The 25,247-nt window shown below is 43.4% G+C and overlaps 2 protein-coding genes across 2 annotated transcripts; both read right to left on the reverse strand.

The window, feature by feature from the left end:
- Window positions 1-19,465: 19,465 nt before the first annotated feature.
- LOC134586820 (uncharacterized) lies at window positions 19,466-21,946 on the reverse strand. The gene is made up of 5 exons (XM_063442718.1): window positions 21,884-21,946; window positions 20,966-21,029; window positions 20,789-20,857; window positions 20,561-20,707; window positions 19,466-20,424 (listed from the first exon to the last, which is right to left on the reverse strand). The coding sequence occupies exons 1-5, from the start codon at window positions 21,905-21,907 to the stop codon at window positions 19,466-19,468; spliced, it is 1,263 nt and encodes a 420-aa protein (XP_063298788.1). The 5' UTR covers window positions 21,908-21,946.
- A 797-nt stretch (window positions 21,947-22,743) lies between these two features.
- On the reverse strand, window positions 22,744-24,051 carry LOC134586887 (uncharacterized protein F54H12.2-like). The gene has a single exon (XM_063442850.1). The coding sequence runs from the start codon at window positions 24,049-24,051 to the stop codon at window positions 22,744-22,746; it is 1,308 nt and encodes a 435-aa protein (XP_063298920.1).
- Between the last annotated feature and the right edge of the window lie 1,196 nt (window positions 24,052-25,247).

Consider the following 25,247-nt stretch of genomic DNA (forward strand, 5'->3'; position numbering starts at 1 on the left):
AGGAGTCTGCAGTGTGCTCTATCTACCTGACCTCTTCTCAATAATGCTGTAAGTCAAGGGTATGTTGTGATGGGTTTCCTCCCTCTCACCTAGTTGCAAGTGGTGTGAGGTCCCTAAGGAGAGAGGTGTGTGTGTTGTATGTCGGTGAGTCGTGAGGCATTGTGGGTATTATGTGTCAATTCTTCAGTTATGTTTCCTGTAGTTAGAGTGTTTCATGATATGTGTATCTAAACACATAAGATAGAGAACTTGTGTCAGGTCGCGTTGTTATTACTTGTGTTGTACCTAGTATGGACGCAGCATGCTGTGCATCATGTGGTTGGTCTCCTTGGCCTCCACTCCCGGTCCCCCCTGCCCCGGCACTCCGGCAGTCAGCCAAGAGTGAGCAATAAGAGAAGGAGGGATAATGCGGGAAGGTAAGGTAAGGAGGTATACGGTATGATCTGTGTTACGCGGGCCCTGTCCCCGCCGACGTCCCCTCTGCAGCCCCAGTAGCATCTCCATCTCGCCGGTATTGGGATATGTATAGGAACCACGGTAGCCACATCTCTGCATGTCTGGTTCCTCGTTCTGTCAGAGATGCGTGCGTTGTTTCTGCTGCCTGGATGTCCTCTACCCTGTGGATCCATTCTCTTTTAGTGGGTACTGTTGCTGTTTTCCAGTGTACCGGTATGGACGCTTTGGCCACATTTAGTAGATGCTGGAGTATCAATTTTTTGTATAGCGGAATTGGTTGTGTCGAAATGTGGAGCAAGGCCAGTTCAGCACTCCAATCCGGCATGTCTCCCAGGATAGTTGTCATTGTGTCCTTGATCATGTCCCAGTATGTGGTTATGCTCCTGCATGACCACCAGATGTGTATCAAGGTGCCCCTTTCTGCCTGGCATCTCCAGCATGTGGGGGGACTGATGGGAAGATCCGGTGTAACAGTGTCGGTGTTCTGTACCAAAAAGAGAGTAACTTATAATTCACTTCTTGGTATTATGAGCTCATGGAGCTCTTCTGTTGCCAGATTAGTACTTTATCCCATTGCGGGGTTGTGAAAGTCATCCCCAATTGTTCCTCCCATTGTCACTTGAATGTGTTGGCATTAGTTGTGCCAGCTGTTATTAGGTGTTGATAGTGCTGAGATTGCGTGTTCTAGGGGGTTGCCTCGGTCGCAAAGGTCTTCAAACCAGGTGAGGTCTCTGTGTAGGCGTTCTTTGTGGGACATTGTGTCGTAGTAATGTTTCAGTTGTATGTATCTCATGACGGCGAGGGGAGTCTTGGGCTCACCTTCCAGTAATGAGTCCAGGGTACACAACCTTCCATTTCCCAGGGCCTTATGCATGGGGATGAATGTCCCGGTGCTAGCAATGGGCCATGCTCTATTGGGTAGTCCTCCTCCTATGGCTTTGTTATGTGTGAGAGGGATCATTGGGCTTGGCGTGGGTGAAATATGGTTCTGATCTCTCAACGCCCTCCAGCTTTGTATTGTCTGTAAGATCGTCCCCTCCCCTCGGTATTGCGACACGCTACTCCCGTCTCCCCCCCAGATCTTCACCTCTAACGTATGGGCGATAAGGCCTCTGTCGTGCTCTGCCCATTGTTTCTGTATCGGTTCCGAGTGCCAGTCCAAGATACGCTGTAGTACCGTAGCTTGGTAATACTTTTTAAAATCCGGTAGTGCCAAACCCCCGTGTTGTCTGAGCCGGCTTAGGATGTCATATCGTAGTCTGGATCATTTGCCCCACCATACGTATTTGATGACTGCCGATTTCAGGGGTGGGAAGAAGGTCACCGGCAGGGTGACGGGTATGGTCTGCATGAGGTATAGAATTCTCGGGAGTATGTTCATTTTTAATACCGCTATTCGTCCATGCCATGTGACGTGTGGGTATGACCATTTAGTCAGGTCAGTCAGGACATTGTTTAACAGTGGCTGGAAATTGTATCGATATATGTCAACCGGTTCCGTAGACATCCAGATGCCAAGGTACTTCATCTTGTCATGGCACCAGTGAAATGCGAACTGTGACTCCAGGGAAGTGTATTCCGCTGTGGGTAGTGTGATGTTCAGGGCTTCACATTTCAAAAGGTTAAGCTTGAATCCAGATACCTTCCCATATTTATCGATTTCAGAGAGGAGACATGGTAGAGTAGTTCTAGGGTTGCGTATGAAGAAAAGTAAATCATCCGCGTATGCGGCTACTTTATGGCTCGTCTCCCCCCACTCATATCCTCGAAAATCCGGGTTCATTCGGATCGCTTGCAGTAGTGGTTCCAGAGACATTGCAAACAGCAGATGTGAGAGCGGGCATCCCTGTCGGGTGCCGTTATTGATCGCGAAGTCAGTTGTCGTGGCCCCGTTGACCCTAATTGTTGCGCTCGGTTTGCTATAAAATGCGGATATCCATGTGAGGAGCTTCTGTCCACAGCCCATCTGTCTCAATGTTGCCAGCATATAGGTCCAATCGACGCGATGAAACACTTTGTCTGCGTCTGTTGAAAGTAGACGGGTTTTCGTCTGTCTTGCGTGGTGTTGAATTGAGAAGAGCCGGAGGGTGCTATCTCTAGCTTCTCTTCCGGGGGGTGAATCCTGTTTGGTCCACGTGTATCAGGTCCAGGAGAAGGTGTTTTAGTCTGGTCGCCAAAACTTTGATAAACAGTTTAGTGTCTACGTTCAGCAACGAGATCGGACAGTAGCTACCGCATGACAGTGGATCATTCCCTGGCTTCAGTAATACAGTTATGGTCGCTGCTAGTGATTCCGTTCCTAAGTTCCCCCTTCACCCACTGCATTAGTCGCTTTGGTCAGCCACGGCAGCAGTGTTCCCGAGAATTTTTTGTTGCACCCGACGTAAAAAACATCTGGGCCTGGGGCCTTGCCTGTTTTGGATGATTTGAGTGCTGCCTCTAGTTCTTCTACGTTGATTGGTGAGTCCAGGGCTGATGCCGCGTCTTGAGAGATCGTGTTTGTGATTGTGTCGCTTAAATAGCCTTGTATTTGCGTGTGTTCACCATAGACTGCATTTAGTTGGGATCTCTTGTGTTGGCACTCTAGTAGTGCTATGGAGTGATATAGGTCGGCCATTTCCTGTAGTACTGCTTTCCTCTTTTGCGTGACGATGCGTATAAGTACGCCGCAGATGACACTTTTGTGAGCTTCCCATATGGATATTGGGGATGTCTCTGGTGTGTCATTTTCCCTGAAGTACTGCTCCAGCTCCTGGGTTATTTGTGACTTGGTGTCTGGGTCCATCAGGAGCGTTTCATTGAGTCGCCAGGTCCACGTGGAAGGTCGGAACAGAGGGGATGCCAGTTCAATCCTCACCGAGCCATGGTCAGACCACGTGGCTGGTTCAATGTCTGCTTTGTGTAGGCGAGATAGTCAATACGGGAGTAGTGGTTATGGAGAGCTGAGTAGTACGTGTAATCTTTAGTGGAAAGAGTGAGCGTCCTCCAGCAATCGACCAGCCTCAGAGATTCCAGTGTTTGTCGGATACTTCTAATGCTGCGTTGTGAAAGGCAGCTATGTCCCGAGGATGAGTCTAATGTTGGGTCTAGTGGGGCGTTCAAATCACCTCCTACCAGCAGTATCCCGCCTGTAAATTCGTCTAGTTTGTGCAGTGCGTTCCTTAAGAAGGAGGCCTGATTCCTGTTGGGGACGTATATTGTCGCTATCGTGTATGCCTTGTCAGCTATGACGCCTTTTAAGAAGAGGTACCGCCCCTGCGAGTCCTGTTTGCGTTCTAATTTCCGGAATGTCAGCTCGGGCCGCAAATATAATGGCCACTCCAGATTTGTGTGCCGATGGGTGGTTGGAGAAGTAGGTGTCTGGATAGTGTTTATTTTGTAGTCTGGGCGCCGATCCCTCCTTGAAGTGGGTTACCTGAAACATGGCCACTGTGATATGTTTTTTCTTTAATTCCCTTAGTAAATGTGTCCTGCGTTCAGGAGTATTCAGACCTCTGCAGTTTTGGGTGAGGACTCTCATGGGTGTGTTGCGATAAGCCATTATGTCTGAGAACTCCCCAGGGCTTGTCCGGGTTGTGGGGGTCTCCTAACCCTGCGCCGTACGGTTCTCAGGCCCCCGACACAGATCAACACAAGGAGTGTCGAGGTGAGGAGAGAGAGACAAAAGGGAAGGTCGGTTTAGGGAGTGCCAGGAGCAAGGTTCCCCAGGATCCGAGGCCTCGGGAGAGAAAATAGGCCGAATACCGTAACGTGTAAAATGAGGAGCACCCCCGTGTGGTGGAGGTCCTCGTAGATATTGGGTATATCCCGAATCTAAACCCCCTCTTTCAGGGAGAGGGGGGGGTCTCGTGCTACAACCAGCACCGGTAGGCGTTCGACCCGGGGCCTGCCCAGAGGTCGAAGGAACCCACAGCCTGGCTGTGCAACTTGAGCACGAGTGTAAAGAGTGGGCAACGTGGTTCAGATACCACCCTAGGAGAGACAACAAAAAAGAAACAAAAAGGAAAGAAACCAATGAGAAAATAGTGAGGTTGTCCGTCACCTCCAATCCCTCCAGTCTGGTTACCAAGCTTGCATTAGTGAGTGAATGGTCATGTGCACATCATAGTTACACATAGTATTGACAGAGATATAAACTTTCAGCAATAATACATTTCCAATTTTTTTAACTTTTTAACTTTTTATCCTTGTTACTGTCCCCCTCGCCCCTGTCCGGTCCCCGAACTAACCGCCGCTCGCTTGTGCTATGTTTCCCGCCCCATCCATCTCGCACCCATCAACTGGCTAGTCCCCTGTAGGTAGATTTTCCTGCGTGTGAGCTCAAGTCTCCCCCCATTCAACTCCCTGGGTTTGTGTTTGGACATAGTAGTGTTCTATACGATTGAGCTGCTTATCTCCACAAGGCTAGAACTTTTAGGTGGATGCACTGAACCATATGTAGCCCTGGTCCCTAGTGTGACCGGGGTGTAGGGGTTTCTGTACTGCTGATTTAAAGGGGATAGATACCTCTTTAAGATCTTTGACGTGTATAATTCGTCCAAAGTTGTATTGGCAGCACTAACGGAGTATTTGACGACAGTACAGAGTATGCTCCTAAGCGCATTATTCCACAGAGATTACTTATTAAACGTTATATATACCTTTTTTTTTTGCAAAGAATAGTGCGTAGACACCCTGAAACTACTTATATGTGGTGGGGCTATGTAACGGTAATTACAGATGTGTGGCTCTATCTGCTATTCGGGCATGTTGGCTAGTATGGGAAAGGTAATAGGGGTCTGAAGGTCACTGGTGCTGCTCTGTGTCAATTGATCTCCCACACCCCTAGTCTGACTCCCTGCACAGGATGTAGCAAGCGCCCCGTCCCTCATGTGGTTCCCCGTGGCACCCTCACTATATTCCACAGACCCAGACCCCTGTGTTGAAATCTACTTGTATCACACATAAACACTTAAATACTTAAACAATTAACAGTTCAGAGCCATATTCACGTGATCCGTTGTGTGGTATTCTGATCCAGGTCCTATGGATGTGGAAGAGTCACTTAGCAGGAGCGCAGGGTCCCATCTCCTCATCCCCCAAGTGCCCTCCACCCTACATGTACGTTTGTGGCCCCATCCGGGATGAGTTTGTGAGTGCAGTTGGGGGGGGTGTGCCGCGCCATGTGGAGAAGCAATCAGGTGCAAGGTTCCCAGCTGTGTACCCCCAGACCCGTGAGTTCCCCTCCCAAAACCCCATCGGGATTACCCAGTGTACCTGGTGGAGTTCCGTACACCGCCTCTGTACATATCATCGGTCAGGGGAGGGCAAGGTTCACAGGAGGCAATGCAGGGTGTGCCAGTGGGGTTGATCGGATCGGTTTGGCCTCAAAGGTGGATCAGGGTTCTCGGCCTTTTGTATGGTGTTAGTTGTCGTCGTGGGTATGTGGGAGTACTCACTCTTCCGGTAAGGTCGGATTTCTGCGTCACCTGGCTGGTTGAGCCGGTGGGTATCTTGCTTCTCTGCGTCTGGCCCCTCTCTGTGATCTCGGTGGCATGCTCGGTGGTCCCAGAATCCAATTGGGCACCGACAGCGGTGGGAGGCCCAGTTCTTCCAGGAAACCTGGTACTTCCTCTGGCCATCTGAGGGATATCCAGCTGTTATTATGCCTTGCCGTGAGAGCAAAGGGGAACCCCCATTTGTATGTGATATTGCAGTCCCTTAAGGCGGCAGTTACTGGGCGGAGTGCTCGGCGAGCCTCTAGCGTTATTGGGGATAAGTCATTATATAAGGATACCTGAGCCCCCCTGTAGGGCCATGTTGGCCAGTCGCGTGCCTTTTTCATTATGGCGTCCTTTACCGGGAAGGAATGCAAGCAACAGATGAGGTCCCTTGGTCCGTCTTCCAGGGTTCGGGGTCGCAGTGTCCTGTGGGCCCTCTCATATTCAATGGGCCTTAGAGTTGGTGATTGGAGTATGGAGTGGAAGAGCTCCGTCAGTATCTCCTCCACGTTTTCCGCATTCTCCGCCTCCGGTATTCCGCGGACTCGGATATTGCATCTCCTGCCCCTGTTATCAATGTCCTCGAGGTGCTTTCTCATGGACAGTATGATCCCACCCTGGCATGCCACAGCGGTGTCCGCGGATGCGAGATGTGTTGTGAGGGCCGCATTTGTCTCCTCCATAGCAGTAATGCGGCCTGCTTGTGAGACGACCTCTGTGCGGATTCCCGCCATTTCTGCTTTCAGCATGTCCTGGATGGTGGCCGCTAGCATTTGTAGGTCGGCTTTCGTGACTACAGAGGCTGCTAGGTTCCGCAGTTCATCCTCTATTCATTCGAGGGACGGATTGTCTGGACCCGCTGGGGAAGTCTGCGCCATTTTGGGGCTTCCCCGCTCGTACCGGAGTGCGGCTGCAGGTAGCCGTCCAGGGGCCTTTGTTGCATGTTCCTCGGGGTCTGGGGATGTTCTGGACGTTTTGTGCGACCCATTTGGCTTAGGCAAGCGCTATCAGTAGCTAATTAGAGGGCTGGTGGAGCAGAGCTCTCCTCTTACGCGGCCATCTTGGTCAGCGCCTAAACCACGCCCCCGCGTCATTCCATATTGACACGGTGCATCACTCTTGCATCTTTATGGATGCCAAGTATCATACATTTTGTTTCCCTATACTTTGTGCCAGCCCAGCTATTCAAAAGACCAGTATGCACTTCTGTCCCTTCTCTGCCTACCTTTGTGTGTCAGGGTGTATTTTAATCTTGCATTCTATAAGGTTTTGTAAACATCTTGTGAGGAGGGTCTTACTCCAGACCTTATAGACAACTGCCTTTTTTTCATGCTAAAAACAAATTATAAACATTGTTAAAGGGGAACTGTCACTGTCATGAAATGCATAGAACACGGTGAGTTGATTTTAACATGTCTTTATTGCAAAGCTTAACTTGAGGCGAGACACCAACTTCAGCAGCATGCATTACATTTGATATTATTGATGTATTGATATTCACAAATAGGATAGGCTCCAGATGCATAAAGTGGATGTACTTTATATGTCTAGTGTGTTCCTTTAATGTTAGGTCATGTCTCTCCATCCTCCACTCATAGCACTACTACCAGTACTGTGGGGGTTTGGGCTAAGATGAAAGCAGAACATTGCCACAAACACTGACAGCTCAGCCATACTACATTTCCTATGGAAGAAAAGGCTGGGGCGAGAAGTAACTGGAATGGGGAGAGATGGCTGTCGGTGCATGGGAGAAAAAAAATGGAGAGGGAGAGAAAGCTAGTGGGCAGTGAGAGATAACTTGAATGGGTGAGATAACTGGGTGGCTCGGGAGAGATAACGAGAGACTAAAAAAGAAAAACAAAAGAGGAATATCTAAAGCCTGTGCATACCTCCTAAATGGGGGATAACCCGTGTGATAATCTATAAACAAACAAACAAACAGAGAGGAGGATGCAATGCCTGGTATAAAAATGGAATACTAATGAAGTAAGGTGATACCTATAATAAGACTTTTAATAGATAAAATTAAAAGTCCAATAAGGACTGAAACAAGAACTGATCACAACACATAACACATAGTACTGTAGACAACAAATGACAAAAATACAAACAACTATAAAAGCAGTGTTGGCTGTTCCACTGGTGGCTATGAATTGATGAATGCCACGGGTAAATATTATTAGAGTATGTCTCAAAATGATATACTCGAATCAAATACCTGAAATGACAGTGCATTGCCTGAAATTAAACATTTGGAGTGCCCTTATCCTTTCTTTTGAACTCTTCTTTATAGCGGTCAGTGGCTCTGAGATTTTTGGGCAAGAGAAGGAGATGTAGTAATTTCGGCATGGTTTCACAAAGGTTCTTCATATTTTGCCTTTTTCTGTATATTGTTTCCATTTTTATTTGTATGTTATTCTTAATATGTGCCCAAGTCTATTCCTATATGCTCTTGTACTCTTTGATAATTTTGTTTGTTTATTGCTCTGTATCTGTATCATTGTATCCTCTGGAATTGTTAATAAACTCTTTTGAGGCAAATAAACAAAAATATTGAGAACTACAGTTTCTACAATACTCTTACGGCTAACACATCATGGGAATTACACCTCACAAAATTACATGATTAATGGGGGTTCTTTCATGACATAATTTCGTCCAATCTACAGGAACACTGATCACCTACAAACATACTAATATTGCCACATTTGGCAATACTAATATTTGGCCTTTTTTGGGGCTGAAAAAAGAAGATTTTAGAAGAAAGAAAACATTGAATGGTAAGTTTATTTTTTTTTACAGGCACTTAGTTAAAGGTCCCCCCCCTCATTATTTTTAGGGTGAGGGGGGTAGGTAGGGGGTTATTTTTTTTGGGGGGGGAGGGGGTGACGAGGGGCTTGGGGACCCCTAGTCACCTGGGAGGGGGGGTTAATTTTTTTTAGGGCCCCCACCCGCCGTTCAGGGGTGGGGGCCGGGGGGGAGGACAATAGGTTCCCCCCTATTGGTATTTACGGCCCCCACCCGCCGCTCAGGGGTGGGGGTCAGGGGGGAGGACATTAGGCCCCCCCTAATTAGTATTTAGGGCCCCCACCCACCGCTTACATTAAGTCCCCCCCTTATTCCGATTTATGGCCCACACCGGCCGCTCAGGGGTGGGGGCCCAGGGGGAGGATAATAGGTCCCCCCCCCATTATTTTACATTAGGGCCCACAGCTCAGGGGTTTAAACCCGCGCTTTAGTTTAAAAGCCCACACTCGCGCGTCGCTCGTGAGGGGAGGCTGCTCACTGTTTAATCGACATGCCCTTACTAGCGGTATAGCGAGTAGGGGCATAATTTACTAATACTAAGTAATCTTTACTTAGTATTAGTAAATTTGGCTGAAAGACCAATTTAAGTCTTTCAGCCTTTTAGTAGATAGCTCCCTAATACCGTGGGAATTAGGGAGTTATCTACTTATTAATTCCTGCCATTACATGACTGGCTAAGTAACTTACATTTTATATGAATGTATGTTACTTGATTGTTGTAAGTGTTGCAAATGCTTACACCTGAATCCTGGCTATGTTTGTATACTTTTTATTTAAAATTGTATACAATGTAACATTCTTCTTCTTTCACTAAGTATATTAGTACTTAGGCAATACTGTGCTTCAGAACTTTGGCACTTCGGCACTTTGACACTTCGAAACTTCGGGACCTCGGCAATTCGGCACTTCGGAAGTACCCGAATGTCCGAATTGCCCGAAATTCGTCCGAATTCCCCGAAATTCGTCCGAATTCATATTCGGACCGAAACTAATTGCACATTGTTACGGTTGCCTCCAGGCTGGCTGGAAGTTGGACCGTAGAAAAGGATGCTCCTAGCGCTCACCAAAGGACCATCAGCACCGTAGACACCATAACTACTGCGTAGCCACCATAAGTACTGCAGACTCTACGAACCACCGCTGCTGGGCTGGTATCTCGCTGTCTGCTCTGCGACCTGGACCTACGACCAGGCTCCAGTAGGTGAACCTCTTCCTTCTGTAGAGCGAAGCAGGATCAGGAACAAGAGCTCTTACAAGAGCTCAGTAGCTAAGGGAGTATGAAGAGCATAGCAATCCCTGTAGTGATTATAGCTGTCCCCTACAAACATGAGTCAAACATGAGTCAAGGCTGCAAGTTAGAGGGTCAGCAGAGGTCTGAGGTGCTGGAACACCCAGCCTGGTTTTTATTACCATTTTGTAAATACAGGACCACCCACAGGGCGGGACAAAACAACCAATCATACACGTACATCATTAAAACTATGGGAAAAGTAATCCAATTATCCAGGGATAGAGGCAGACTCCATTAACCACATGGTTGCAAAAAAACATAAAACACTTTAAAATACATAAAGTCACCTTTTTACACATAACACACAGACATTTCACATATCCCCAGATAGCTGGGATCTGAGCGCACAAAACTACCGAATAGCGCGCAGATCCTATTCAAACAGTTCAATTGCCATGGAGCTAAAGTCTTTCCCATAGTCTTTCATTATATGAATAGGCTCCATGGCATAACTATCTGGGGTATCACCGCTCACACAGGGCCATAGTCATAAGGAAGGAGGCTGGCAAATAGGCTTCTCCACAATCCAGGGAAGCAGGGCAATTTTCCATTTAAAGGGCCAGTTACAAATAGCGATTTGTAACACACATGACTAATAATATTGTAAAGTGCTACGGAATATGCTGGCGCTATATAAATACCAGTAATAATAGTGGCTTCTCTTCTAAAGAGCGAGTTAGTGGCTGTTGTAGGTGAAGATCTATCTACAATTGCTTCTGAACTCAGTGGCAGAACTACCGGCAGTGCAGCCAGTGCAACTGCACCAGAACACTAGGGTGACCAAGCACAGGGCCGGGAGTTCCACTAATGATCTATGGTTCTTCTGGAATGATGGGCCCTCTGGACAGGGCTGTCTCCTTCTTTCTCTCAGAGAAAGATACAGGAGCATGGCCAAGAGAGTGGAGAGTGAAGCTGCAAACTTTCTGTCAGGGTCACCAGCGTGCTATTCACTAATTATGGGTATTTGGGTCTGAACCTGGGTTTCCTGCATCCCAGTCAGGCACCTTGCCCTTGACTCCCCGCATCTCTAGTTCCTTTTGTGTGGTTCCTGGGTTCATGCTGTCTGAATCTCTAGTTCTGGACATTTGCACACCTGTTCCTGGTTCCCTGATGATTGGCTGAGACTCCCTATTTAAACCCCGCAAGGCTGGTTCTCGTGGTCAGATCGTGTTTCCTGTTCCTGTTTGGTTTCACTGCTATTCATCTGACTCCTGGTTTTGATCCCCTGCTCGTCTACCGTTTTCGCCTCATTGCCGCCTGTCCTGACTTCTGATTCTGTTACTGACTACTCTTCTGGATATCCCTTGTCTGTACTGAGTTCCAGGAAGCACTGGTTATTTCAGCCCCAGTGCACTGTGTCACAGCCTTGGGGATTTCTGTCTTGAGTCCCCTCGGTCTGTGTCGAATTGCAAAGGGTGCTTTAACTCTGCGTGCCGGACTCACACTCCACGACTTGTGCTGGTGGGAGTTCAATACAGGGGTCACTGTGGTGGGAGGAATTGATTACATTTCACTTTCTCCTTGGTCAGAGAGTAGCGCAGGACAGAGAGACCAGGGGAGAATGCTCAGTTCTGCAGAGGAAAGAGGCATCCAGGCAGCTACTGGTGAATGTGTATGAGTCAACCTGTGTGTGTGGGAGTGGGGGTGTCGGTCTGTGTATGTATGAGTCAGTCTGTGTGTGTGTAAGCGTCTGTCTGGGGGAGTCAGTCAGTGTGTGTGTGTTTGTGTGAGACTCAGTAGTGTACAGCTACACAAGTCATCAAACTAACTTTTGACAGGTGCCCCGCCCCTTTTTAGTAAACCACGCCCACTGCGCAATATAACCCCGCCCATTGCGCATTGTTGTGCGATCCGCCCCTTTTTTGACTAAACCACGCCCATGACACCTTATGGGACCCGCCCCTAATACATTTTTATTTTGTCAGGTGCCCCACCCCTATTTATTAAACCACGCCTGTTGCGCAATATGACCCGCCCATTGCGCGACGATGTGTGTACCGCCCCTTCTTTACTAAACCATGGCACTAAACCACAACCATGGCACATTACGTCCCCAGTGCTATTTTTGACGTAGTAACGGCCATTTTTATGAGTCCACACACACGGCGTGTTATGACCACGCCCATGATCTTTATTACATATTAGCGAACATTTTAATGAAGCCACATCACGGGGTGTTATAGACACGATACAATGTTCATAGAGTGTGCCACCATATGGTTGTATGAGGTATTACATTCTTTGATTGGATTTTTTACATTTATTTTTAATTTCATTTAGAGGAGGGATATTGCTGAGTAAAGGGATTGTGTCTGGGCATGTTTTTGAAAGATGTGTCTGGGATCTTTTTTAAAGTATAGAACAAACACAGAGGACAGATTTATATAAATCGGAGAAATAAATAAATGCCAAATTAACTCATATAGCAATGTTTATTAGACTGTTGCGCAATATGACCCGCCCATTGCGCGACGATGTGTGTACCGCCCCTTCTTTACTAAACCATGGCACTAAACCACAACCATGGCACATTACGTCCCCAGTGCTATTTTTGACGTAGTAACGGCCATTTTTATGAGTCCACACACACGGCGTGTTATGACCACGCCCATGATCTTTATTACATATTAGCGAACATTTTAATGAAGCCACATCACGGGGTGTTATAGACACGATACAATGTTCATAGAGTGTGCCACCATATGGTTGTATGAGGTATTACATTCTTTGATTGGATTTTTTACATTTATTTTTAATTTCATTTAGAGGAGGGATATTGCTGAGTAAAGGGATTGTGTCTGGGCATGTTTTTGAAAGATGTGTCTGGGATCTTTTTTAAAGTATAGAACAAACACAGAGGACAGATTTATATAAATCGGAGAAATAAATAAATGCCAAATTAACTCATATAGCAATGTTTATTAGACTGTTGCGCAATATGACCCGCCCATTGCGCGACGATGTGTGTACCGCCCCTTCTTTACTAAACCATGGCACTAAACCACAACCATGGCACATTACGTCCCCAGTGCTATTTTTGACGTAGTAACGGCCATTTTTATGAGTCCACACACACGGCGTGTTATGACCACGCCCATGATCTTTATTACATATTAGCGAACATTTTAATGAAGCCACATCACGGGGTGTTATAGACACGATACAATGTTCATAGAGTGTGCCACCATATGGTTGTATGAGGTATTACATTCTTTGATTGGATTTTTTACATTTATTTTTAATTTCATTTAGAGGAGGGATATTGCTGAGTAAAGGGATTGTGTCTGGGCATGTTTTTGAAAGATGTGTCTGGGATCTTTTTTAAAGTATAGAACAAACACAGAGGACAGATTTATATAAATCGGAGAAATAAATAAATGCCAAATTAACTCATATAGCAATGTTTATTAAGTCAAGCAATATTCACAGGAAAAACAATAATACAATATCCGCAGGAAAAGCTATAATACAATATATGTAGGAAAAGCAATAATCATCAAATGTATTAGTCAGAAAAGCAAGGAATAAACATCACAAATTCAACCAATCAGCAGGATGCTTTAGTATACGTGGGCGCTTCTTAGGTAGCAAATAGCCGTGAGATGTAGTTAATCCCGGGGTGCTAAAAGAAATATTTGGTAACGATTGTCTCTTTTGAAAATGGGGTGTTATGTCCCGAGTCTCACTTGGAAGTCTCTGCAATTTCAATCGTTCCAAATAGTCTCTATTTGATGTGTTGCCCACAACTGTAGATGGTATGTTCAGGTCAGCCATAGCCTGAAGAAAAGTATCCCAGCCCAGAGGTAATTTACGTACCGTAACATTGTGACTCTGGGTAACACTACGTACCAAATCGAGTATGCTGGATCCCGGTACAACAGTGTTTTTATAAACAAATTCACCCTTATCATTCCAAGCGGTAATGTGCTTAAATTGAGACATTCTACTCAACAACAATTCAGCATTTTTTTTATAGCGGACATTTACATTATTAACAACTTCATGAAATACAGCGTCTGAAACATCAGAGACTCCAGCAGCATGAGGATGTGCTACAGGGATGTTTGGTACTGAGGATTCTCCAGGAGGTAAGAAAAGTGTCAAGCCCAACTTTTCGCTTTCACTCTGTTTAGCACGTACCAAGTATTTATGCAATATAGTGGTATACCTCTTTATCTTCTCATCATCCGACACACCTCTATTTTGAAGAATAGACATAATCTCATTATCTAGGTTCTGAGTGACAGACTCACGAGAGGCCTCAGAGCTCTGAGTGGTTCGCTGTATTAGGTCTAACTCTTGTTTAGACACTAAGTACTTTTTCTCAGCATGGGCCATTAACGGTTAGTCAAAAGACCGGTCAGCAGAGGTATAGCAAATCCCAACAGAGAGCCAATAAATCCTCCAGACTGTTTAACCAACTGCTTCTTCTTACTAAAAGACACCTTTTTGTTGCTCAGTGCTTTTATATTTTTTCGCCACTTTTTTAGCTTTTCTACTTGTTGTTGTGATAAAGGTATCTTACCTTTAAGGGTATTAAGAGCAATTTCACATATAGCCGTGACTAAATCATGAGATGCGGAGCATAAAATATCTTTTTTCTGTGATGGCGAGGCACTTATTAGACTTTGTAAAGCCAACCAATTGCGACGTATACGCATAGACATCCTTACAGGCTCTGAGATTCGGTAGGGAATGACCTGTTAATGGTATGTTATCGGCTTTTAGAGGGCTGTTTGTTATAAGTATATGCCGAGGGAAGGTCGGGTGGGAAGAGACCAGTTCTTAAGCGGTACTCTTCGAGGGTTGTAGATCTTAAATCTACAAGTAGATAACCATAAGATTTGCGTGTGGCATCTTCAAAAGCAGCTAGAAAAAATTGTGATTTACCGGGGTACATTTGGCGGGCCAGAGTAGTGATTTGCAGTTTATCTCTTGGGTTCTTAAAAAGTACCATATATTTAGTGTTTAAAGCTATAGTACGACTTTTTTTACCTTGACAAAACACATTCTGCACCAGATACATAATACTCAGATTTCTGTGGTGCACATACTTGGTAAATGCTTTCTCAATTTCTGAACTCTCACTAGCAGCCTCCATTAAGTCATCAACAATAGTCAAATTTACTCTGTTAGGGGGAAACAAATTATCGTCATTAAATGTTGTGGGTAAACCCTCTATAAAACGAATATTTGGGGTTGTGAGTAATAATTCATCATAAAGCACTTGCCAGCAGGCATAAAACCAAACAATGTTATCAGGAGTGTGCGACATTAATGTGGTAGCATTCTGTAAAACCTGTTTGACAAAATAACTTTTCCCTGAATTAGAAGGGCCGGCCAATATGCATGAAAAAGGATGTTGTAAACGAGTGTCCATGGTGAATGGTTAGTAACCAAATGGGAGAGTGGTAAAGTTGTCGACCAAATATCTTTTTGTATAAACACACTTTTGTGTTTTCTGTAGTGGTCGCGTCTCTATCTGCCAAAGGAGTTTATTTCTGACAATTGAGGTCTGTCGTACCACTATTCTTTTCTGTTCATCAGGGTCTGAGTGCAAGGGGTAGTCCAACACCAGGTCTTTTAAACTGTCAAAGTTAATCAACTGGGCATTACTGGCATGAAGCGTTATGCCTTTCACCTTTAGAGATGTTTTATCCGTCGATAGTTTGTAACCATAAGTCTTGGGCCCTGCAGATACAAACTCTGTAATGTGTGTGTCACAGGGTATTTCACTAGTCAGCTCGCCTAGATAGTCCCCTAGAGGTGGATTCCAGTCACCCGCTGTACTAACAAAAATAACAGAGTCAGTGTCGTGGTAGAGACATCTCTCATTAAGACGGTCTAAAACATTATACAGTTCAAGTCGTGCATAGGCGGTGGTAAAACATGCAATAAATATATTGGTATTGCGAGACGGACTGTGACAGCCCTGGGCGTACTTCCAACTGAGCATGGCTGTGTCATCATTTATGAATGACAGAGAAGACACCTCATATTCAGGTAAAAATACATACCCAAAAAGCTTGTCAGGATCAGATACAAGACTTGTGGTTTGCAAATTAGGTTTCTGACCAAATTTGCCCCATAAAGAATTAAGAAACAATTTGGCAATCTGTCTTTTTGCAGGGTTTACTTCTATTTTCTCTGGTCTTAACAAAATACCCTCTTTAGCGTAATAAGCATCGATGTATTGGCGTCTTTTTTCATCAGTCGTACACCATTCAGGGTAACCTGAGGATTCCTGTTTATCCCTAAGGTGCACCTTTATATACTTTTCAAATAACGTATCGGAAGAGTAAGGAAAGTGCCAAATCTCAAAGATTTTTCCCAACCTGTAGCCCTTAATCAGGGCTTGTTGTATTTCAATAGTGCACCAAGTACCTGTCAAAGATCGTTCCTCCTCATTATGTTCACAATGTGTTGTTTGGTTATTGGCTGTGCATGTGCGACATAATGGGAACATAAGTTTGCCATTCATTTTAACCGGTAGAACAGGGAAAAATAAACCTCGGGGTGGGTACACTGTTACTTTAGCAAGGCCAAAATAGTGTTCAAAAGGCTGAAAATTATCATAAACGATTACCGGGTGACCCGTGGGATATAATTTTGTTTTGTTGACGTAAGGGTATAGACTGGTAAAATCATAATAGTGTATGCTCTCACCTGGGGCCGCTTTGTGGTACAATTTGATTGCGTTTGTGCGGCCCCCATAAAGGGCATCACGAGGCTCCAGCGGTTGTGGAAAATCTTTATCGATAAGAAAAGCCTGTAGATCCTTGTCAGTTTCTAACAGGTTTGACCAATCATGTTCCCACATCTCACGGACCACATAACCCAGCATTTTTAGAAAATGGGTTTTAACATTGGTTTTGTGGTGTAATTGTGCATAGGTAGTCTTTGTAACTGTGTTAAATGCCTTTTCATTAAAACAAACTGGGCAACCGTGGTAGAAACAACCCTGAAATTCAAAAGCTGTATGCTGGCCATCAATCAGAGCGTACCCATCCAAAAAATAGTTACCAACAGCCCTTTCACCACCCTGTAGAGCGTGCTGAATAGTGATCCCCTCTTTGTGTGCAACATACATTAACCACTGTATAGACTTTGTTGAGAAACGTTTCTGATTTGCATGGTAATTGTCAGAGGGTAAAATTGCTATGGTATTTTTCGGTAAAAACTTAAATCTGTACATGGCCATGCACACAGACGCTAATGTAGTGAGTTGGAAAGGGTCAATATCATTAATGACGGTTTCAGGACCGTCGGGGCCCATAATAGTTTTTACCTTCTTGGTCATCTCCATCACACTTTCTCTGTAGCAGACACAGGCCTGTTTCAAGATTTTAACATCATCTATACAGTATTTTTTAAGTTCATCTTGAAAATTGAACTGGCAATGTTGGTTCTCTTGATACCAGCCCATAAACTCCTTTTTATCATCACACATCATTTGGTCATAACCATAATAGTCTACCGAAGGCATAGGGCCAATATAGGACTGATTCTGGGATGTGTTAAAAAAGTGTGGAAAATATCCTTTACAGCCGACGAACCCCAGGGCCTTTGGCAATTTACTTAGTTTCATGGGGAGAAAATTTAAAGAATCGATAAATCTGATACCTAGATCAGCGACAGTCACACAAAGTAATTTACCACCTTGCGCCAACAACTCGATAGCTATTTTCTCCTTAAGAAGTTGATTCACCACAAAGTAAGAGTCATACCTACCTGCATTATGCGCTATGAATGTGTAGCTACTAAAGGGTTTGTTTATAAATGTTATTACAAACTCCTCTAGGCACGATGTACCCTCAAACTCCCAGCACTTATCCCCTACTAACTCTGAAGCATAGATATAGTTGGGGATATGTACACCGGTCTCCTGCATACATTCAAAGTCATAAAAAATGTATTTGTTAGTAGGGTCTTCTGGGGTGTATCTTCTCATATAACAAACATGGCCATCAAGCGTGACTACAGTGTCATAGCAAACCTGACATTGGAAACCTTTACACTTATGCTCGGCCATTACAGTGTAACGGCCGCAGGAATCACAATAAGCTTTCTGACGGCACTCTATGTTTCCGGATACGGAGAGCTCTTTGTGCAACTTTAAGCACTCCTGTGAACGACAAAAAGTGCGACAACTGGAACATCTAGGGATCTCCCCTTTCACTTCTACACAGTTCTGTCTGTGACAGGCCTTACAAAAATACCGGCAGGAATGATTGTTTTTGTGAGAGAATGGTGTGTGACAGTACTTACAGAAGTATGATTCCCCAATGAACGCATTAATTTTTTTAATGCCATAATAATGTTCGCCCTCATGGTATATAAACACAACTTTATCTTTACAGGGCTTGTCTGAATGAAAATAGTGCCACAAACCATGATTGTGATACATTACTTTAATTGTAATGCCTAAATGTTGTTCAAAAGCTGGGATGTCGCTAAAACTAACCAGACGATCATCAGGGATACCTACAGCTTTATGTATTTCCCTGGCTCTCTTCAACAACACAGAGTCTGCAGGATTATCCTGAGCCACAAGGGCACAAATGCTAGCCGCTAGACACAGGTTATTATTATCATTGTTTAAATCATAAAGCCACCTCTTTTTCCTGGCAATGATACAACTATAGGGTGTTGACCGAAGACGCCTACGATGCATTACACCACCGACTCTATTCCTAACAATGATTACAACTAGCCTTAAAGACCTGCTGCCAATAATTTCAGCATTGCTCTGTACCAAGTTTGACACTGCGTTTAAAAAGGTTTCTGCATTCAATTCATCTCTACAACGTCTAATAGAGTGTAACGGTCTGCCAAGATCATCGCTATCTAGTCTTAATTGAACAAAATCGCTTGGCCCTATATCAGGCATCATTCTGTTTAAAAGCTCTTGAATAGCATCATGTACAGACTGGAGTGCGTCTGAAAACGATGTTATTCTGTCTAAATTTACAAACCGAAAATGTTCATAATATTCCACGGCATTGAAATTGTTAATATCTCTGCGGCGTTGTTCAACACGCTCCAAAAATACAGGAGCCTCTAGTTCATCATTGGGGTTCTGCACTTTGGGGTGCTCCTGCGAATCGTTAATATTCTCAGGACTAAATGGACTTTGTTGTATCTCTGGGGAAAGATCTGTAGGTGATGGGGCTATTTCAGTATCATTTGTGTGGGGTGTCATAGGGGTAACAGGAGTGTCAACGCCATCCTCAGCTGGAAGTACCACAGGGGTTAAGCATTTGTCTGTATCACAAGGGGTCTTACGGCGTTGCCTAGACATCGCAGAACGTAATGCACCTCGCAATGTATTTATGGCACGTTTTACGGTTCTAGCTCGGCGTTTAGCTACAAGCCTCTGTCTGGTCCATTTTTTGGATTGAGATAATAAACCCCGTCCAACCATGACTAGTCACGCGGGGGTCAGTAAATTTAGACCTGAACGAAAGGCATCGGTAGCACGGTCAAGTCTTTCTAAACGGTTTAAAAAATGAGTTTGTCTAAGCTCATCATCAGTCACAATAACAATGTTACGGATCTCACTAATTACAGTGTCAATAAAGGTTTCTAAAGCGAACCAAAAACCAAATTCCCTTAAAAACCACTGTAATAAATCACCGACGTTGTCACGGGGTAATTTATGGTTTGGTATAAGACCTCTTATTCCCAATGGACTGTCACGGCCATCGTGGGATAACAATGAATGGCCAATACTAAATGGGCGCCTAGCGGCGTAAAGTTTTAGACTCAGAGGCCTGCTTTGCTTTAAAAGAGCAGCATTATGCACTATTTTGAGTATTTCATTGATTGTATGCTCTACCGCATCCTTGACTTCAAACCATAAAGGAGCAGAACGCGTGAACCACAACATACATTTTCTAACATCAAGAGGTGATGTGGTCTCTGTATAAATGTGTGTGTTTTTGCTGTCATATCTACTTTTCTTAGGTGGCGGTGGTGTTGGCACCTTTACAGAGGTATTTCTGGATGTCAATGATGTAGTTCCTCTATGTATATTGTTATCGTTGCTGGTGGCTTGTGTTATATCCTGTAAAACAGGTCTACTTTTCTTAGGGATTGGTTGTATAGGAACATTTACAGGGGTAATGGATTGTTTCACAGGTATATTTGATGCTACAGTGAAATGTCGACACCCTGATACATTGACTGGTGATGTGACAGCTGACTTACCCCAAAATGTATGTTTTGTTGTGTTTAATGACTGTATTTGTAGAGGCTCCTTTGCTACACATGTCGCACTAGATGGACGCTGCCTTAAAACCCCTGAGGTAGATGTTGACGGTTGTTCGTCATCACGTGTGACTGTAATATCTCTTGTAGAGCGGCTCCGGGTTAAAGACAACTTTGATGCTGTATAGAAAAAATAAATGAATATGTTAATATATCAATGTACATACAGATCCTAAAAACAGACCCTCAGATATGAATACTATATTTATGTAGTAAATAAATATACAAATAAAAACCAACTCATACGTATACTTACCCTGTTTTAATTTATGCGGGTTGCAGTCCCAGCGTTCTCCGGCATTCGCGCTGTATGTCTTACGACCGTGATCCGCCGTTGGTAAGCGGCTAATGCCTGTACATGCATCAGAAACTTCTGAGGTTTTTGTACTTTTTATGGATGTTTCTAAAATAAATAGAAATATAATTATCACAGGGATAAAACCGGGTATGATACAACAGCATATAACATTATATAAACACACACCTGCTTTTAATGGTCGACGTGGATGTATGTTGGTGGGTCTGTCAGCCAATACTCCAGTATTAAAAGGACCTAAATAAATAAAATACAATAAGACTTAGTTTATTTTATGCATAAAAGACTCCAAAATAAACATTTGGAATTTTTAAACAACACTTATCAACATAGAAAATGTACAACCTTGTGAGGCGACCGTGAGCCTTCTGGGTAACCCATTTTCATTCGTTGGCGGACTGATTTTTCCCTGAAACGCGATAAAGTATTTGAACACTTATGACGGGAACACTATGACAGCATTTTACAATTAATGACACCAATCAGTTGTTTGACAAAACAGGCATAGTGAGATGTCTAACAGCCACAGTGAAATGCATATCAGCCACAGTGAAATGTATAGCAACCACAGTGATATGTATGATGCTGTAGCATCACAGCATATTTTAAAAATGTTATGCTATAACATGCAAGGATAAGCTGAGCATAACACATATGTACAATATATATAACCCCAGTATAACAAATATATTAAACAACATACACGGATAAGACCCCGCAAATGCATAGATAAGGATTTTGCCCACATTAAAATCATTACTATGTTCAGTACGTAACGTTTTAGAACACAGAGACACGGAAACAAGCAATGCAGACTCTATATAATAGCCCCTTACGTTGTTAAAAATAAAACGCAAAAAACATAAGGCACACAGTCTATACTACAGACCCTTATAGTTAGACATAAAACAATCCCATTGATGCTGTAGCATCACAGCATATTTAAAAAATGTTATGCTATAACATGCACGGAGAAGCACAGCATAACACCCCCGCAAATGCATAGATAAGGATTTTGCATACATTAAAAACATTACTAACTATGTTCAGTACGTAACATTTTAGAACAGAAAGACGCGGAAACAAACAGTGCAGACTCTATATAATAGACCCCTACGTTGTTGAAAATAAAAACAAATACAAATGGCATACAGTCTATACTACAGTCCCCTACAGTTAGAAATAAAACAATCCCATAGACGTTCATATTTTAAAAAACATACAATTTTAAATATAAAAGAATGATGATTTAGAATTACTTACCATATCTGTGTCTTGGGTATTCATTATGTAGTTGTAACCAGGAGATGCCTTATGACCCCTAGTCTTGAGCCATGTCTTTTTATACCTTTTTTTTTTTTTTTTTTTTTTTTTTTTTTTTTTTTTTTTTTTTTTTTGTGTTTTCTTGATGGGTTCGGGCAGGTGTATGATGGTCATTGTGTAAATGTGGACAGACAGGTGCATGAGGGTCATTGTGATGTGGTCAGACAGGTGCATGAGGGTCATCAGTAATAAATATATACATACTAATTGTAACAGACAAAACTGATTTTATTGAGATCAAGAAAAATCATAACAAGATATTAATGACGATAACACGCCGTACATCTCTGTACATGAACGCTATGAACACGTCTATTTTTTAACCCACGCATATATTGCCACACAAAACGGGATACTAAACGATCATTTTGTTTTAATTCACTTGTGAAATGGCTTAAAAGCTCTTTAAAAGCAATCCCTTTACACATATGATGAATAAAAAAAATACAGAACTCCCCACACACTGTAGACAGAGTACTTTGCAACTGAACATTTTGAAAGAATATCTGTTTAACATTTCTTTTTAAAAATATCAGTATTTCTTTAGGGAATATTTCACTTGTCGGTGCTAGTCCGTAAGAATCAAAAAAATATCCCTGTCTCTTATCATCAATATAAACAGCCAGCCAGTGCTCCCCGGATAATGTATGTGGATCCGTATTTATAATGAATGCCGCTGGTACGCTGTCCAGTTTAGAGGTTGGTAGTAAATCGCACGGGAACACACCAACGAATATACCTCTGGAATATGGGTCGCTGCGTAAAATATGCGTTATTTCTAAGGTGTTCATGGTTAGGTTTTAGAGAAAATCATAAAGAACCTCCCGTCTTTGATTAATTTCAATAATGTTTTCAAACAGTCCATAGACAAGCAAATTTACAGTGCGTTCCAGGGCCCTCGAAAAACGTATTTCCGCCCTTAGGTTACCGCTACGAATGAGTGAAAAATGGCTACTGCATTCCTGATCAGGTGATAGATCAAAGGCGAATAATGTATATCCGGCCACAAATTCTTCTCTGTTAATTATAATTCCAGAATCACCACAATTCTTCTGTGCCAATAATAAAAATGACATATATTCACGCACTGCGTTAGAATGTTCAAAATCAGGTTGAAAAGGCTTTGCAGGTATTTGTTCACCATCCAGATAGAGTGCCGCAAAATTCACATTATGGTGTTTGAAACACAAGGGATTTCTGTCATAAGCGCCTGAAAAAGCTTCATTGTCGACAAATGCTAATATGACCAGCTTTGGAATCTGTCCCAAGAATATATTTTCCTGATTGCAAACACGACTGCCTGTGGGTACGCTGAACACTTTCATACTAGCGCGCTCTATGGCATATTTAGCGTTGCCTGTTAGAAGGCCTTGCGCGTGACCTATTCGCACTGCCGGGGATATCTGGACTCTTTTAACAAACAGAGATGCATTTAGAATTTGAAGTTTATACGGTTCAGCGTCTGCGGACATTAAACAAAACGTGTCTTTATTTCTGGTAAGCTTTATTTTCAAATCCAGACCGTTCAGTATTAGTTTGTCCTGAAAAAATAGATCACTATGTAGATGTCCAAGTAATTCAACAGTTTTACTGCGTGCTGTCATATGTGCCCGCTTTGTAAATCCTGTGTTGTCACCATCCAAAACTCTGTCTTGATGTTTTCCCGCAGTATCCTTGTAAAATAATCCGGCTGTAAACTGAGTTGATAAAGCATCAGCGCTGTAATTGAGCAGTGTTTCAATGTAGGCTCGGTAAGCGTAGAGATTATTAGATTGTGATATCAGCCTATCCCCGAGTGTAACATCTAGCTGATTAAACAGTGTCGCTATCGGGTAGTTGATTAGACTCACTCGTGCTCCATCTGCAATCGGCGTATTGTCATTTTTAACAATTTTACACGTAATGTACAACAGCGTGTTATTCAAATCGAAATAATGTTCACCGCTTCCTGCTATGTAGAATTCGAGTGGTGAAGTTTCCGAAATGGCGGCCAACGGTTGTACTTCCACATACAGGCTTTTTTCTATGCTGGTCTGAGTAGGCTTTATTTCAAAAAGATCCAGTTCTGATTTGGCGCATTCTACGGATGCAGTATGGATAAACGACATGTCAGCTGTTCAAAATATGTTGTTAGCGTTCCTTCGTGATACTCTTCTCTTCTTTTTAGCAGGAGTGCAAGCCTTTTTGTTGCGGGTGTACGTTGTACTTGCAGGAAATACTCCTGATCGTTTCCGTTTCCTTTTAGGATTATTTGTACCTATGTATACTAAACCAGAGCCGTCCTGGGGTTCACCCGCTATTTTATTCATCGCAGCCGTTGAAACTCTACCCACAACATCCTTTGCAATACTCCTAGCCGCTGTTTTCACGTGTGGTTTCACCAATTCTAAACCGCGCCTGAACAATGGTACGGCTCTCCGGAATAAGCTTCTAAATATGCCCCCTAAACCACGACCGTACATATACGTACTACCATGAAATCCCGGCAGTCCCTGACCAGCCTGTGTCTTATAATAATTACTGTAAATGTGTGGTTCGCCATAGATTTTAACAGCAACCATGTTTGTTTTGCTAGTAGTAGACGCTGCGACGGGGGCGAAAGTGAAGCTTAACGATAGACTTTCCGTACTTGAATGAGACGTTTCTATTTTGGTCGTTCTTTATCTCTATTGTGATAGTATCGAAATGATGCTTACTTACTGGTAAGTAATCCGGTTTGATGTACTTCTGAGTTATAATCTCATTGTTATTACCTGTAATTTCAACGGACCGTAACAGCGGTACAAAGCTATCACCCACCCGCTGATGCTCTATTATATCTGTGTATACAAACAGGGTATAAAAACTGCTTTTTATATCTGCACAAATAGTTCCTGAAATAGTTCTATCAAAATGATTAGAGTCAATTCCAAGTATATGAGTCAATTTGTCGCTGGCTATAAATGTATCACGGCCGACAACATGTACATAGCGCTCCAAAACGTCATATTCCAGTTTAATATCCACCGGCAGATCATTATTCGCGGCAATAATCTTGTTAATATTCCGAACCAGCTTCTGAACATCATCATAATACCCTGATTTTACGTTCAGCTGTTTTAGGGGTCCGCCGGCTAAACCAACATATATGTAGCCTTCAGCGGTTTCAAAAGTGTTCCATGTATGGGGATATTGTATTTCTGTTAAACCAACTTCCCATTCACCTTTTAAGATAATCGGCTTGGATAGTTTTGTCGTATAATTGGATATTTCGTTTTGAGGGTATATTTCGTGCGATGCGTTACTAGGCAGTGTTACGTAAAAT

This window comes from Pelobates fuscus, chromosome 1 (assembly GCF_036172605.1).
Source record: "Pelobates fuscus isolate aPelFus1 chromosome 1, aPelFus1.pri, whole genome shotgun sequence".
NCBI classification, from domain to species: Eukaryota; Metazoa; Chordata; class Amphibia; order Anura; family Pelobatidae; genus Pelobates; species Pelobates fuscus.

What these genes read in the sequence shown, in the direction of transcription:
- LOC134586820 (XM_063442718.1), bottom strand. Translation starts at nt 21,907, where the DNA reads ATGAATACCCAAGACACAGATATG. An exon ending in ATACCCAAGACACAGATATG is followed by an intron (nt 21,030 to 21,883) that starts GTAAGTAATTCT and finishes ATCGCGTTTCAG; the next exon opens with GGAAAAATCAGTCCGCCAAC. An exon ending in CCCGCATAAATTAAAACAGG is followed by an intron (nt 20,425 to 20,560) that starts GTAAGTATACGT and finishes TTTTCTATACAG; the next exon opens with CATCAAAGTTGTCTTTAACC.
- LOC134586887 (XM_063442850.1), bottom strand. Translation starts at nt 24,051, where the DNA reads ATGTCGTTTATCCATACTGCATCCGTAGAATGCGCCAAATCAGAACTG.